Here is a 16,430-nt window from a genome sequence, read left to right as displayed (position 1 = left end):
ACCAGAGGGTGGTGCTCAGTTCCCACACACAAATGCACTCGCACACACACACAAAATAGTCAAGACATAAACAACTTGTAAAGTAACAAACTGAGATGAAGGGGAAACCCCTCCATTTATTAAAGTCATATTTATTGATGCACACCAAAAACGTGGAATGTGGCTGGTGTGGGAAAAAGCAAATCTCTGTAGGTGCTGTAGGGGGTGCTATATTTAAAGATGGAATGCGCATCTGGGAAACAGCGCCACTGTTCACCCCGGCACCTTTGTTATTGTTTTTGTTTTGTGGATGAAACGGAGGTGAGAGCTTCGAACAGAGTGCAGCATTTTTTTGCAGCACATATTCTGCTGTTCTAACGTGCGTGCAATGTCTGAGAGGGGGAAAAAAAGTGTTCCTTGTTGTAATATCCCAAACAGACTTGGGCAGTAACTGCTATTAATAACTGGTTACCAACATAATTAGAAGAGTAAACAATTATTTTTGCGTCATACCCATGGCATATTGTCTGATATACACATGGCTGAAATACTGTTTCAGCCAATCAGCATCCAGGAATCAAACTCTATAAACTCTACCCGGGTTTATAATTGTCTTCATCCCATGGTCAATACTGTGCTGTACTTCCGTGGCACAGTCACACATTACATAAGTGCAATCAAACAAAGCGATGATTCATTCAGTCCATTCTCAATACAGAGACTATAGGGGAGTGTTAATGTGCTTTTGTGCTCAATATAGGCAGTGCTTACTTGGTCTGTGTTCAACTGGTAAAACCGTTTTAAAATACAGATTACTCCACAGAAATGGGTGAAAAGGAGCCCATTGAACGCCACCGTCAAGAAATGTAAAAACATATTATTCAAAAAGTATACAATGTATTCCATGTGACTGAGTTGTTCTTGAGATAGAATCACACAAAAACAGTGAAACTCTCTAAACTCTACTGTAACTTGACTGAAATGTGAAGAACCCTTTGCTTTGTGAAAGCCACGTCACAGCTTTACTACACCAGTAATACGAAAGAAAACAGCAGGTGTAGTGCCTTTGATTTCTTAGATGTCTCAATCCATCAATGTGATTGGCTAGGGTGTCAAAACCAGGCTGTCTGCATATCTCAGGTCCACAATAGACTACTGAGCTAAAGCCTAGGTGTTAATGCTGGGAGCTAAAACAAGTCTTCAGGTGGTTCTAAAACATGCGCGCATGGTTTACCAAACCACCTGCGCTCCACAAATATGTTGTTGAGAATAGTCTTTAACTACACTTGCTGTACTGTAGAATGGTAATAGGTTTCCTAAAAACTCGTCAGAGTGTTAGAGTGCAAAACATCAACGTCTACATTCTGAAAAAAATAACACGTTTCTGTCATTAAACCAGAAAAAGAAATTGTGAGAGGGTCATGTACATTATTCACATTCCCTTGAGCCATGTACAACAATAGAAAACAAACATGGTATACATATGTTATGAACAAGAACTATGACAAGTGATCCAAACAGACTCCTCTGTGTGACATAGAACACACACAACACACAGGTAAACACAACATGCCGGTAGAACATCCCTGTGTGTTTTCTCAGCCCCATGGTTCTGATAGTGCCACTCGTCTTCACACGTTGATGTCAACCGGCCTGTTCCTCCGCTCTCCCAACTGGAGAGTCTGGAGGTTTTCCCTCTTTCTGACTTTGGAACTAGCGTGCAACTCTGAGGCAGTAAGGGAGAGAAAGAGACGGAAAGAGAGAAGGTTGAGAAAGAGCAATAGGACAACAGAAGAGAGGGAGAAGGAAAGACAGAGAGTGGCAGAAAGACAAGAGCGGAGAGAGGGTGAGTGAGAGGAAAGGGGAAAGCGAGACAGAGGAAGAGTTAGACAGTCAGAGACAAAGAGAAAGAAAGAGTGACATGTGGGTATGGAGATATTATGTCAGACAGAGTGTAAAACCTCGTCCCCATGCTATTGCACACAGCACAAATAAGCCTGGGATACCAATGATTCAAAGTTGGCCTTAGTGGGAGTGACCATAGAATTCTATAGAAGTGACCATACTGAGTAAAGTATTAGTCATCATTTAATTTGAACGAATCACACGACTGCGTGGCGTGACTCCAAATGGAGGCAAGACACGTATGGAAGACACGTACGAGAGAGAGTTAGGTGGAAGGTGCTGTGGGAGATGATTGGTTGGTAGATTAAGCCAATGCCTATGCGCTAGGAGTTTCTCCTGGCCTTTCTATTTGCTAACAAAAGCCAAGTTTGATGCTTTGGTCCACCAGACTCTTCGTGCATTAAGGCGGAAGTGTCTGGGAACAAGATTAGACAGAGTGTGGTGTAGACTCCTGTCTGCAGCTCTGTGTTGGTTGCTAGGTAACAGCAGTTCTTATAGTCCTCTCCAGGTGGTAGCTAGGTTACACCATTTTCCCAGTAATCTGTGGATGGTTTCTAGGATACACCAGATAACAGCGTCCACTTTCTGTTGGTTGCTAGGTTACACCAGATAACAGTGTTCTCTTCCTGTTAGAGCTAGGTTACATCGGCTTGCAGAGCCCCCTCCGTGCTGGATGCTATGGTTACACCAGTTCGTCCAGTAGTGTTCCTATGCTGTGGCGCTGTTCTGGGGGTCCTGCGATAAGTTTGTTACACATGGGGCACACACAGCGCACCTCCAGCCATTTCACCAGACACCTGAGAAACACACCGAAATTGTATAATTTGTTAAACATTACAAGTAATTCTAATTGTTGACATCACAAAGGATACATCTGCAAAAGTCAGTACAATTGACGACATCACAAAGGATACATTTATAATATTGAGTATAATTGATGACATCACAGAGCAACCTGGTTCCATTTTATATTATTCTGTATGTAAATCCGACACACTCAATTTAGTATGATAAGTATTCATTTGTGGACGTCCATCACGTATTTCGGATGAATTACAATTTGTATTATATGTTACGAAACTTGCAAAACTTACTATATGCAAAACTTACTATATGTTACACATTTGCAAGACGTATGATATGTTTACGAATTCTAGCTAGGTGACTAAAGTTAGCTATCTGGCTAATGTTAGCTAGGCTAGGGGTTAGGGGTTAGGGTTAGGGTTACGGTTAAGTTTAGGAGTTAGAGTTAAGGTTAGGGTAAGTGTTAGCTAAAAAGGTTATGTTAGGGTTAGGGGAAGGGTTAGCTAACATGCTAAGTAGTTGCAAAGTAGCTAAAAAGTAGTAAGTAGTTGAAAAGTTGCTAATTAGCTAAAAAAGCTGTCCGTAATGAGTTTCAAATTTGCAACCTTTGGGTTGCTAGACGTTCGAAGTATAATCTCCCCCATCAAACGACCGTACGTTCGTTTTTGCCTTAAGTAACCATCTGTCTTATGTAAACATACTAAACGTAACATATCATACTAATTTGAGTGTCCCGGATTTACATTTACTATGTTATGTCTAGTCTATGAGACCAGGCTGCACATAGGGTGCACCTGTAAAATTCAGTCTAATGGATGACATCACAAAGGGTGCATTTGAAAAATGATGTGTAATTAATTACATCACAAAGGGAATCCCAGAAAAAGAGAGAATATCTGAGAAATAAAAACAATGTTTCACATCAAAGGGCTTGAAATGGGATACACTAAAGCAGGGATGGGCAACTTTGACGGCGGTGGGGGCCACAAAATATCTGAACTTATTATGAGGGGCCGCAGTTGCTCGCTGATCTGCGTACCCACATCATAATTTTTAGGATATCTGAGTGAGACTGACAAACAAAAATTAATGCGGCCCCCCAGCCGGTAATTCAACCATGATAACAAGTTCAAATACCTGGCCGCTAAACTAACTTAGCAATCAAAAAAATGTTAGCTGACATGGGCTAATTGACTGACTGTCAGTGACTGACATAAGAAGAGAAAAACTGCTGATGCACAACCAAATTTCACCTTGTGTATTCTACTATTCTAACTCACAACAGTATGTTGAGACTGACTGAGTTCCAAATTTTAGGGAAATTGATCCGAGGGACCTCCAAAAAGGGGCGGGCCGCCAGTTGCCCATCCCTGCCCTAAAGCAATCGTTACCAGAGATACCTGTCTAGTCAGGCAAGTACTGTCTTCCTGTGACCTGGAAACATTTAATAACTGTTGGTATGTCAGTGGATTCACTCCATTCAAAACCCACAAGAGCTGTGTGCTGACTGTAGAAATGAATGGATGTTGACCTCCTGCCTCCCAATTTGGTACTCACTTCCTGTGAAAGGCATGTTGGCATGACAACACACCCAGCTCGTCTTTGACTTTGAAGTCTTCCAGGCAGACAGCACACGTCTGCTGTGAGAGTGACACGGACAGAGGAGAGGAGAGACAGGATAGAACAGGTTTAGAAAGCAAGAGACCGAGAACAAGAGAACGAGGGGCAGAGAGTGGCGCAAGGGAAGAAAGAGGAGACAGAAAAAAAGGGTAGGCAGAAAGAGAGAGCGAGATAGAAAAAAAGGGTGAGAGAAGAGAGGTGGAGAGGTGTCGAGGTTGAGGTGGCATCAGGTATATGTTTGATTATGTCCCTCTATTAAGATTTAGACAAACCTCATCATACCTATTCACAATCAATAGCATAAGGTGGATATAGTATTCTTACCCCATGGAGATTCAACTTCTTAGGATCTCCTTTTAAAACAACCTCTCTGTAGCCAAACCTCTCACCCTGGGCTTGGTGTCGTAGTTTACTGTGGGCGAACAAACACACAAAGACCAACCATTTAGAGATGGCCTACTGTATATCATTAGCAATAGTATTTTGTACAAGCATTCCCAGTCCCCTAGAGACACAGAACTCAAATCAATCACTGTTATTTTATTGGTGCTTTTATTGGTTGGAGCAGTAAAGGTTCAATCCCATCCGGTCGAAAATTAATTACACTGGTTTTTATTTCAAATGATGGGCTCCCGAGTGGCACAGCGGTCCAAGGCACTGCATCTCAGTGCTAGAGGCATCACTACAGCCCTGGTTCGATTCCAGGCTGTATCACAACCGGCCATGATTGGGGGCGGCGCACAATTGGCCCAGCGTCGTCCGGGTTAGGGTTTGGCCGGGGTAGGACTCCCGATTGAAACACTGGCCCATGCATCCTGTAGTTTGACTGTGTGGCTTTAGACTCTAGCCATGAAGGTAAATTAGGTCCTGAGAAATATCTAAGACCCCTCATGCACCCTTTCCCCCAGTTCACTACATTATTTTAGTCCTGGGATAACTCCATGCATATAAAGCAAGTATCCTCACAATGTTGTATATGGCGCAATGTTAGGAGTAATCAACAATAACAATAAACTGATCAAAACAACTGCTGTAGTGTTTTGCTGGGCTGTTTACATGCAGGCACGTGTACCAGTGTAAAAAACACAGCCATGACAATGATCCACAAAATAACCATCATAACAGACACAGTTAACTAAATGGTAAAGATCTGAGTTGGAAAAAGTGTCTGTGTGTGTGGTAAACAATTTGGCTTTGACAATGTGATCCGTTAGCTACAGGTAAATATTTACATGGCCATACAGAGAATCACATACCCAATCAGAATTCTTATGAGTTCAAATTCAAAATGGCAGTTAAGTAACAGTCTTTTCTCTCACACTTTCTCAAAAAGTATTAACACAGTTTTCAGAACAATATCAAAACTTCTTTATTGACTACCCTCTCTCCCTCCCTTTCTCCTCTGGTGTGTAGAACTACGAACTACACGGAACAAAAATATAAACGCAACATGTAAAGTGTTAGTCCCATGTTTCATGAGCTGAAATAAAAGATCCCAGAATTTTCCATACGCACAAAAAGCTTGATTCTCTCAAATGTTGTGCACAAATATACTTTAGTCTTCCACCATAAAACAATACAGAAAATACAATACCGTTATGTTGAACCCTGCTCCCCTTGCTCCAGTGACGTCTTTCCTTACACTGTGGCAGGCAGCTTCCTGCCGCCTTATTTCCTGTCCTTCGGACACAATCATCCCCTCGGCTTACAAATCAGGGAGGTCATTGTCAACAGAAGAAAAGGTCACTCTCTCTCTCTCTCCTCACCCCTGTATTCACTTGGTGACCTTGTCACCGCTCTCTCTCACTCTCTCTTCTTCTCTCTCTCTATGAAAAGGTATCACAGAGGTGAGCATGTGGACCACTCTGTGCAGCTGCAGCATGTCTGTGTACATGTCTGGCCTCCCACTCTCGCCCCCATCTGCTGTTTGCTGCCAACAGGCTCTCTGACCCACTATTCTATTCTGATCTAGTCTATTCCCCCCTGTACAAAGTTCACCTGATGAAGTAGCAGCAGAAGATGAGGCTGAGGATGAAGACAAAGATGCCTGTTCCAAAGATGACCATGTAGATGTTGAGGGGCAGGTCCTGGAAGGTTATGGGAGGCATGGTGCACGACTTGTCGGAGTAGACCAGGCCCAGACCACAGAAGCACCCTACACAGGGGGTGGGAACAGGGTTGAGAACATGGAAGCACTTTCAGCACAGTCACAGTGAAAAGGATTACGAGGCGACATGTACAGTGCCAAGAGTTCAGAGGCATGTCGAAGAGGGAATAAATGCAGGGTTTAGACTACCTACGCACACACAACTGGGAAGAACCTGCCATCCCAGCTAAGGGTCAGGGTTGCCAGTGCTGCAGCTGTGTCCGCCTCTGATACAAGTCAAGCAGAGAAACTACAGATACACACAGAGAGAGAGAGAGAGAGAGAGAGAGAGAGAGAGAGAGAGAGAGAGAGAGAGAGAGAGAGAGAGAGATGTCTTTATTGTTTTGAAACTTCTGTATGTGTAATGTTTACTGTTAATTCGTTTTGTTTGTTTCACTTTTGTGTATTGTCTACCTCATTTGCTTTGGCAATGTTAACACATGTTTCCCATGCCAATAAAGCCCCTTGAATTGAATTGAGAGAGAGAGAGAGAGAGAGAGCGAGAGAGCGAGAGAGCGAGAGAGCGAGAGAGCGAGAGAGCGAGAGAGCGAGAGAGCGAGAGAGCGAGAGAGCGAGAGAGCGAGAGAGCGAGAGAGCGAGAGAGCGAGAGAGCGAGAGAGCGAGAGAGAGAGAGAGAGAAAAACACACAGGCACACACCTTACTGTCTCTCAAAAAGATTACAATGAAACACATCATGGCTAAAACGTGACAGTTTCCAGACATCTCCGCTCCATAATGGTACAGTAGACCTTGAGCTGTTCCATTCCCAGACTGAAACAAGGTTTTTCTACCAAGTTTTTATTGGAGGCAAAGTTAAGAGACTTGCTACATAACTACATAGATAATACACAACACAGTGGTATCTAGGCAACTGGTCTATTTTATACAAGGCATAACCTGATGTCTAAGACTCACAATAGGACATTTGATAAAGCAGAGAACAGAAGAGATAATGTCATTGATAAACAGGCAATTTAAGCTGCTCAATTAATTAAAATTCCTTTCTTGTTTTGCCATAAAATAAACCATGTTAATAAGTGAATATACAATCTGACTATCTGATTTATCAACAATGAAAAATGAGTCTTGGCACACATGAATGTCAAGAGTTTGAAGGAAGATATGAATTTGCTCAAAACAAATGAGGATGTAGTGCGCTTGCCCGGTAAGTGCTCTGGCCTTTCCCCCTTAATTGCTACAGTGAGGTTTCCTTTAACAGAAACACAAAGACCTTTACAATGCCCCCATTCCTCACAATAACCCCTCACTACTTACACACCTACTCGTCAAAGACACACATCTACATAGAAATAAGTAATGAGAATTTCTTTATTATATTTTTATGCACATCTTCTCACCAATTAAATCCATGCAGAGAAGGTTGGTCCACCCATGTGTGTGTGTGCGTGTGTGTTCTCTGCAGCTTCTCAAGTGTGTGTTGTATGTAGTATTCAAGCCAGTCAATGACCAGCTCAAAAGGTAGCGGGGTGAGAGGTGGGGAAGTTAGACAGGAGGAAGGGGAAGACAGGAGTAACTGTGGGGGAGAGAGGAAGGTTGACCATGGAGAATGAATAAGACATGGACAGGCTGACAGAGAGGTCTTTGTGTGAGCCAGGTCACATGACCCCTGTCTGCAAGTCTGAACTAGAGCCACTTCAATTCACATCACGCAATAGGTAAATATTCATTCAGCCTAATTGTGTGCAGAATCGGTTTTAGCAGTTTAATTAATCAGGGATTTCATTTTGTTCCTTGAATTGGATTAATTGACCTAACTGACCTAATTGACCTCTGATATTTAGAATAACTCTTCAACGAAAGAATACAACAATGAAATCTCTCTCTCTACCCCCCCCCCCCCCCTCTCTCTCGTAGTACTTCCATGGATTGGAATCAATATCCATGCCTCTTGGCTTCATTTACTCAGAATGAGAGGCGATCCTTCATTTACTGAAAGGTTTGGTGTTTCAGGTTTATTTTCTCCTGTCAGATTACTCGACTCTGCTGGAAGCAATCAATACCAGACACTGTGATGTCTGTCTAATCCTCCACACACACTCCCTTACTCACTCACTCGTACACCAGCTCCAGTGTCTCCTCTACAGCTGAACTCTAGGTGGACTAGGCTTAGTCTCGTGAACGAGACCATGTTGGTTGTCTTTGTTTTTGGTTAGTCTCGTGACAACGTTTCTGTGTAGTCATAGCAGTCTCATCGTGTGTGGACATGTCAAAGGAGAGTGGAGAATGTTAGGGAACAGTAAGAAACTGGAGAGATAGTTATAGGTTGCTCTAGTTCTGAACAGACACAAAGTGACTCATCCAGCCGTTGTACATTACATCTCTATGAATAATGACACACACACACATTACTAACAGAGAATGAAAGGATATATCATTAGTGTGTGTGTGTGTGGAGAGAAAAAGCTGTGAATACAGGGCTACGGTCTTATTCCTCTGTTTAGGGAATGTATATTAGAAATGGCCCTCTGTGTGTGTGTGTGTGTGTGTGTTTATAATCAGAGGTTGCTTCATGAAGGGTGGGGTGGGGGAGTAAAGAGAGAGAAAGAGAGGGACAGAGAGAGATAAAGCTCTAAACAGATAGTGTTCTTGTCTGTGTATTCATATCTGTTCACAGTTGATAACATCACTTGTGACTCCTCCGCAGACTTGAATGTGGGTCATATATGAATGCCTCTCTCTCTGTGTGTGTGTGTGTGTGAGTCTGTGTGTGTACACACTAGCTAAATTACTGTTTCATGAGAGGAGCCCACCATGACCACTGACCTATTTTGCCACTCTCCAGAGGCACCCCATTGCCATGGCACCAGAGCCAGCGGATGCAGAGAGAACTCTGCTTTAACAGTCTCATTCTAAAACTGTCCCCCTGCTCCAACAGAACTTCTCCTCTATTCTAACGTTCTAAATCTAGAACTGTGCCCTAGTTGGCACTGATGTCCTCATTCTGAACTGAGCGGATTTCTCAATGAGCCATAAGTGTGCAAGACACCATTTACATTTTCATAAACGGCAAAAGCTTGGGTGCTGGGTGGTAATGACTTTTGTACATTTCATGAGAGGTTTAAGAACTACACTGACACAAAGTATGTACTGCTGCCTCCTACAATCGAAGCTTCAATCCAAATATTAATCAGCTCATATGGACACAAGCACTCGTCTGTGCTGCTGGTTTTCAAGAAAAATAAACGGACGACAACAAACACCAATAACCAAAACGCAGGTCAGTCTGTGTAGAGGAAATGTTAGACACTATACAGACACAAGCATAGACACATGGTGGATGTCAAAGTTCCATCCTCTGGACCTGCTCTTAGAAATCTTCCGATCATAACTATTCTCATTTAGGGGGCATGTTAGAATTTCTAACAAGCCACTGATGGTGAATACTAGTAGCTACGTGTAATGGTATCAGTCAATTGAATAGCATATGTTTTTTCTGTATCCTATCGTTCCTGGTCGTATGTAACATGTTGTGCACAGATGCATTGTAGGCCTGTCGTTGTATGTAATTCTAATCTCCTGACCTACAGAATGAGGATACACTAGCCTCTTTGCCAGTCTGTTTCCCCTTCCAGCTCTTTTGTCATTGTCATGTTATTATGGCTCTGGAGATCCAGTACTAGTCTGGATGATACCGAACTCAACATCCTCTGACTTCTCTCTTGCCGTGTACCCTGTGTGTCACGTCAGCCAGGCTAATACAATACCTCTTACTGTATAGGGTCCTGAAGAGAGGCCTTAACTGGAGCTCTTACTGAGTGTGGAACTTCGCCTCCAGGAATTCAATCAGTAAATGTCACGAAAAGCCATGGCAAGTCCACGGGAAACAACTCTGATATTGTCAGGAGTGTTTGGCATGATATTCAGAGCAGACCAAACGAGCCTGACATACATGTTCTTAGTGTGCACCCTGACGGAGCCTTTACATGAGAATCATGTAAAAAAAATATATACATATATTTTAAAATGGTCAACTAGGCATGACATTCAGTCCACGTCAAGATATCTCAGAATAACATGTGCACACCAATATATAGTTATATATTTTATAAATGATTAAATTAGAAAGATCATTTTATGGAAAAAATGTACAAATACTTGAACTAGCCAAACACTGGATGGACCAGTGAGAGTCTGAATAAAAGGTGTGAATTCCAAGCATCTTCATTCTCCAACCAAACCACTTTGAATTTCACCACAGTTAATTCTTAAAACATCAAGGAGATTACCTGAAAGTTGCAGAGCTGTGGCAAGGATCATGAACAAGCAAGCAAACAGCATTAATAAGAAAGCAATTAGATTACATGACAAATAATAAAGGGGTTAATTATTGAAAAAGCAATAGCATGTCAAACCCAACTTGAGTGGCCCCCTAAGAGCTTTAGTCGATAGCAAGTGCACTGCATAAATATAATATGAGTGTGTGAATAAATAATTGATTGATTAAACATGTAAAATGACTACCAGTTTAGAGCTGCAATATGTAACCTTTTGTGGGACCTGACCAAATTCACATAGAAATGTGAGTTATAGATCAGTCATTCCAGTGGAGGCTCCTCAGAGAAGGAATGGGAGTACCATCCCCCTCAGTGAATTTCATAAACATTTTAATTGTAAAACATTAAAAAAATATACTAAATATAATCACCACCAAATAATTGATTAAAACACTATTTTGCAAAGAAGATCTTCAGTAGCCTCAACAGCACTCTGTAGGGTTGCGCCATGGTGTAGCCAGAGGACAGCTAGATTCCGTCCTCCTCTGGATACATTGACTTCAATACACCCCCCTTCCATAGACTTACACAGTAACTTCCGGAGGACCTCCTCCAACCTATCAGAGCTCTTTCAGCATAAACTGACATGTTGTCTACCCAATCAAAGTTTCAGAGAATTAATCTAGTACTGAAAGCATAAACTACAGCTAGCTAGCACTGCAGTGTATACAATGTGGTGAGTAGTTGACTCAGAGAAAGACAATAGTTGAACAGCTTTAAACAAACACATTTCTTCCAAAATTGAGAAACAAGAAAGTCATTTTTTTTTTTTACTTTCACTTACTTAGCTAGCAAATGCAGCTAGCTAGTTTAGCCTATCGAAACCCTGCTCAAATAGATGGATGCTATGTTAGCTAGCTAGCTGCCTATGACTTTCCAACACAACACTGGAACTCTTCCAAGTCAAGGTAAGCTAATGTATTGCCACCGGGGCCCGCTGGTGTAACTGCTTATTGACTGTATACTAACGTTACTGCAAGATTGTAGCAGGTTTACTAACATGTCAGTTATATTAGCTATGCTGACTATGACGTTACTTTAGCAAATATGGTGACAATGATGTAGGCTGTGTGTAGCGGTTTAGCCTGGTCACATACAGCTGATGTGTTGTGCATCAGTCCACCAGTGAAAGGAAGAGGTGAGAGGGGGAGAGTGCATAGATGCGACAAGGAATACAACATGGCTGCTATGAAAGTGAACTGTGTTTACGCTTGATCAGGGGTGTATTCATTCCGCCGATTCTATTTAAAAAATGTTTTTAAAACAGAAGCAAACGGAACAAAACAGGGATAAACATACCTGAATTTGTCCAATAAAAACTTGTTTGCAACTGTTGGACTAATGATTACACCCTATATCAGCTAGATGCAGGCAAAAGTGTGCAAGGCGGTATTGAATGTCACGGTTTGTCCATGCATCACTGTATGTGACCTCAAATTTGTCTGTCGACCTGTGTGCACCTACATTGTAAACTTTCCTGTAGTATCCTAAACCTATCGCTGTTATATTGAACTGGGTGAATGTACAATGAATGAGAGTCATCCAATATGCTGTAATAGAAATAAGGCCATGCTCATTAAAAGAAAAATCATCCTCCCTCATCTTAAATGGCACTGACCGCCACTGTGTCATTCTCATGGAAAGCAAGTCTAAGAAGCAGTAGATCTGTTATGTGTGCTATTTCTATGCTTTCCATTCTTACATTTCATTTTTGCATCTTTTACTTTCGGTTTTGTTCACCAGCTTCAAACGGCTGAAAATACAATATCTTTGGTTATGGAAAATATATGTCATAGCGGTTTAAAATGGTACAATGATTCTCTACACTATACTTGCTTGCTTTTTTAAATACATTTAAATTAGGTGAACTACAATCAGGAAATGGCGGAGCGATTTCTGCATAGAAATGTTGCATACATGTTGCAATTTAAATGTAACCAATCCTACTGGAAAGCCATAGGATTCCATTGTGACCCAAATAGCCTATTGTGGACCAGGGCTTCAATTACCCTAACTCAATTTCAACAATTTAAAATAGGCTGCTAAAATCATTCCAAACCAGATTACAAGGTTTTGGGACCATGAGGAAGCGTGGGAGTGGGAGGGACGGGAGAGCACGTCTACACAGTTCCAGGGAACGTAGGCTAATTCAATGTTTTTTTAAACGACAGTGCCTTGTATTACAAAAGAATATTGCAATCTCATTAATTATTGTCAAATCCAAATGTCTACCCCAAATAGAATGCAGTTTCTTTTCTGATTTTACAAAATAGTCTAATAAACCCTTGAAATAATTGTGGCATACCTAGGTCTTCGCATTAAACACAGAGTTCGGTCAACATCAGATGCCCAGTGATAGGCTACATAATGAAATTAACGCTCACCGTTACACCACTGAAACGGGTGCATTAATGCACAGGAGGTGGTCCTGGATGAGAATGGATTCGTGTTCATCAACAAACGGTTTATATTGCGAAGTGGCGGTGGGGCCTATCCGTATCTGCAGTTGGCTGTTTTCAAATCACCTTATGATTCGGTATTCAGGCAAAAAGAGAACATTTGAACCTAGATCCAATAAAAACACACTATTGCGCTAAATGCCGGCTATCTGTAATGTCGTTGGCGTAAAAAAAAAAAAAAGTTCAATGGTGCAACCATGTACGCGGCAGTTCATCATTGAGATGGTGTTGTTGCCATCTACGAAAATAAATCCACCCTTCTCCAGTTCAATTAAATAGGTTTACAGTGATTTATCCTTCATGAATTGGATATTTCGCCAAGCGTCTTCAATCTGACACAGCATCTGTGGAGTGGAGAACACTGGATCACTTATTCCGACCCCCCCCCCCCCCCCCCCCCGCGATAGACATCAAACGCGATAGACATCAAGATGGTCCAATCGCTACATGCCCTGGTCCGGTTGGGAACCACGGTTGGAACCCCGTCTGTTGGCATCGTTGTGTTGTGACGGGATCGCAGCAATGTTATAAGATTGTGTGAGAAGGTTGCAATCATAACATTAAGATCAATTACTGCCGACAGCAATCTCATGTCAAAGTAGGCCTACTTCCCATAAGTGAAACAAACCACCATGCAGTGAGTGAAGTTCTGAGGCTAGGGCTTCATACAGCCTACAGGAAAATCAGAATTTCACGTGGTGCAATTATGCAGATAATACAAAAGTGATCATAACAATTTCCATAAACACTTCTAAAACTAAACTCAGCAAAAAAAGAAACATCCTCACTGTCAACTGTGTTTATTTTCAGCAAACTTAACATGTAAATATTTGTATGAACATAACAAGATTCAACAACTGAGACATAAATTGAACAAGTTCCACAGACGTGTGACTAACAGAAATTGAATAATGTCCCTGAACAAAGGGGAGGGGGGGGGGGGGGGGGGTAATAGTCAGTATCTGGTGTGACCACCAGCTGCATTAAGTACTGCAGTGCATCTCCTCATGGACTGCAATATATTTGCCAGTTCGAGCTGTGAGATGTTACCACACTCTCACCAAGGCATCTGCAAGTTGGGGGGGAATGGCCCTAGCCCTAGCCCTCACCCTCCGATCCAACAGGTCCCAGACGTACTCAATGGGATTGAGATCCAGGCTCTTTGCTGGCCATGGCAGAACACTGACATCTCACAGGAAATCATGCACAGAACGAGCAGTATGGCTGGTGGCATTGTCATGCTGTCAGGATGAGCCTTGCGGAAGGGTACCACATGAGGGAGGAGGATGTCTTCCCTGTAACACACAGCATTGAGATTGCCTCCAATGACAACAAGCTCAGTCCGATGAGGCTGTGACACACCGCCCCAGACCATGACGGACCCTCCACCTCCAAATCGATCCCGCTCCAGAGTGCAGGCCTCAGTGTAACGCTCATTCCTTCGACGATAAACGCGAATCCGACCATCACCCCTGGTGAGACAAAACCGTGACTCATCAATGAAGAACACTTTTTGCCAGTACTGTCTGGTCCAGCGACGGTGGGTTTGTGCCAAAAGGCGACGTTGTTGCCAGTGATGTCTGGTGAGGACCTGCCTTACAACAGGCCTATAAGCCCTCAGTCCAGCCTTTCTCAGCCTATTGTGTACAGTCTGAACACTGATGGAGGGATTGTGCGTTCCTGGTGTATCTCGGGCAGTTGTTGTTGCCATCCAGTACCTGTCCCGCAGGTGTGATGTTCAGATGTACCGATCCTGTGCAGGTGTTGTTACACGTGGTCTGCCACTGCGAGGATGATCAGCTGTCCGTCCTGTCTCCCTGTAGCGCTGTCTTAGGCGTCTCACAGTAGGGAAATTGCAATATATTGCCCTGGCCACATCTGCAGTCCTCATGCCTCCTTGCAGCATACCTCAGCGTCTGTGGAGTGGGGGAAGTTTAGGTTGGGGTCCCACTGGAAACGGTTAACCTCAGGATGACACTGGATCCCATAGAATGGGTAAGTCCTCCCTGGAAGAAACACACTCCAAACTCAACACAGTAGCTCACATTACCTTACGACTAACAAGCTCTCCCTGTCTCACGTCAGAATTAGACGTTCATCCATGTTTCTCAAACGTCAAATTTCAAAGTGTTTAGGGTTAAGTTTAGGCACTAACTCTGAAATCTTGAGGTTAGGCATTGACTCCGCATGGTTAAGGTAAGGGTTAAGGTTTGGGATAAGCTTAAAACAAAAATATCAAAAACAACTTTCTATTGCTGGATTCAAACTTGCAACCTTTGGAATCAGAGGCAGATGCTTACGCCCATCCGCCATACACAATGCCCGAGCAAAACCGGAAACTATTTGAAGGTGACAGCGCTCACTGTTGCCCCTAGTGGCAATGATTCGACATCATCTCCCGACGTCCTCAGACATAGATGTAGGTCAAATACTGATTTGTATCACAGGTGACCTGGCTGCTTATGCTCATTCCTTTAGATGTCCTTCCTGGTGAGCCATTAGAGCAATACTGTTATTACACTATTATATCGTAATACTAACAATTCATTTGTGCAGCATAGTTCGTACAGATTATGCAGCCCACATTGATTTACATTGCTTTATCTAAAAAAAACTACGTATGATCTGTTAAAGGCCTATTTAAAAAACTGTAGTTGTACTTGTAGTTGATTCCCTTCCATGGTTGAGACAAAGATGGCACCATTCTTAGCCTTGTTTGTGGACAAGAAATGTTGCAGGTTCTCATTTTCCTTGAATGTCTGTAAGAAAAGGCTATAAGCAAGGCAGTTGATAGTCAAAACCAGTCATATTGTAATCAAAAGAGATACTAAGAAAAAGTATTCATTTAAAGTCTGATTACACCTACATGGTCACTCCATAATGGTGAACATTCTCTGTTAAAGCTTCTTGGGATAATGCCTATCTGACATCACTGGGGAACCCCTTGTACATTCGACTGGAATGGGCTTCTGCGGGGAAAGGGGAACGAAACATTCAAATATATTTTTTGAATTGCAACCATGGGGAGAGAATTCATCAGTCCTCTCGAATCAGCCCAGAAGAAGCATAAATGCACTTTATGAAGATGGAAACTGTTTTGCAATGAGTGTTGGGAGTTGTCAGGGTGTAGTTTATGTCGAGCTTCACTGAGATCCTGGCATAAGACTACTCTTTGTTCTGTCTTGATCAGAAGCATCTCTAAACTTGAAGCTTGTATTCCC

At 42.5% G+C, this 16,430-nt stretch overlaps 1 protein-coding gene across 6 annotated transcripts; it reads right to left on the bottom strand.

The window, feature by feature from the left end:
• Positions 1-75: 75 nt before the first annotated feature.
• Positions 76-13,590, bottom strand: LOC129853820 (RING finger protein 122-like). 6 transcript variants are annotated; one of them, XR_008759185.1, is made up of 6 exons: positions 13,135-13,590; positions 6,307-6,463; positions 4,633-4,720; positions 4,246-4,328; positions 1,222-2,681; positions 76-1,177 (listed from the first exon to the last, which is right to left on the bottom strand). XR_008759185.1 is itself a non-coding variant. In XM_055920239.1 (6 exons), exons 2-6 carry the CDS (start codon positions 6,634-6,636, stop codon positions 2,567-2,569), a joined length of 471 nt encoding a protein of 156 aa, XP_055776214.1. In that variant the 5' UTR covers positions 6,637-6,704; positions 13,135-13,590; the 3' UTR covers positions 76-2,566. The 6 variants fall into 6 exon arrangements, 5 of the variants coding, with proteins under 5 accessions (XP_055776214.1, XP_055776212.1, XP_055776213.1 ...); XM_055920239.1 differs by adding an exon at positions 6,609-6,704 and having other exon boundaries at positions 76-2,681; XM_055920237.1 differs by having other exon boundaries at positions 76-2,681.
• Positions 13,591-16,430: the final 2,840 nt, after the last annotated feature.

Source organism: Salvelinus fontinalis, chromosome 4, assembly GCF_029448725.1.
Source record: "Salvelinus fontinalis isolate EN_2023a chromosome 4, ASM2944872v1, whole genome shotgun sequence".
Classification (NCBI taxonomy): domain Eukaryota; kingdom Metazoa; phylum Chordata; class Actinopteri; order Salmoniformes; family Salmonidae; genus Salvelinus; species Salvelinus fontinalis.
The sequence above is the reverse complement of the archived record's forward strand: the minus strand, read 5'-3'. Positions and strand labels throughout refer to the sequence as shown.

Bases quoted from the DNA above. Each gene is read 5' to 3' on its own strand.
- LOC129853820 (XM_055920237.1), bottom strand. From the start codon at position 13,204: ATGAACACGAATCCATTCTCATCCAGGACCACCTCCTGTGCATTAATG. The intron at 4,329-4,632 runs GTAAGAATACTA...TCACTCTCACAG, and splicing joins AGAAGTTGAATCTCCATGGG to CAGACGTGTGCTGTCTGCCT. The intron at 2,682-4,245 runs GTGAGTACCAAA...TGTGTTTCTCAG, and splicing joins CAACATGCCTTTCACAGGAA to GTGTCTGGTGAAATGGCTGG.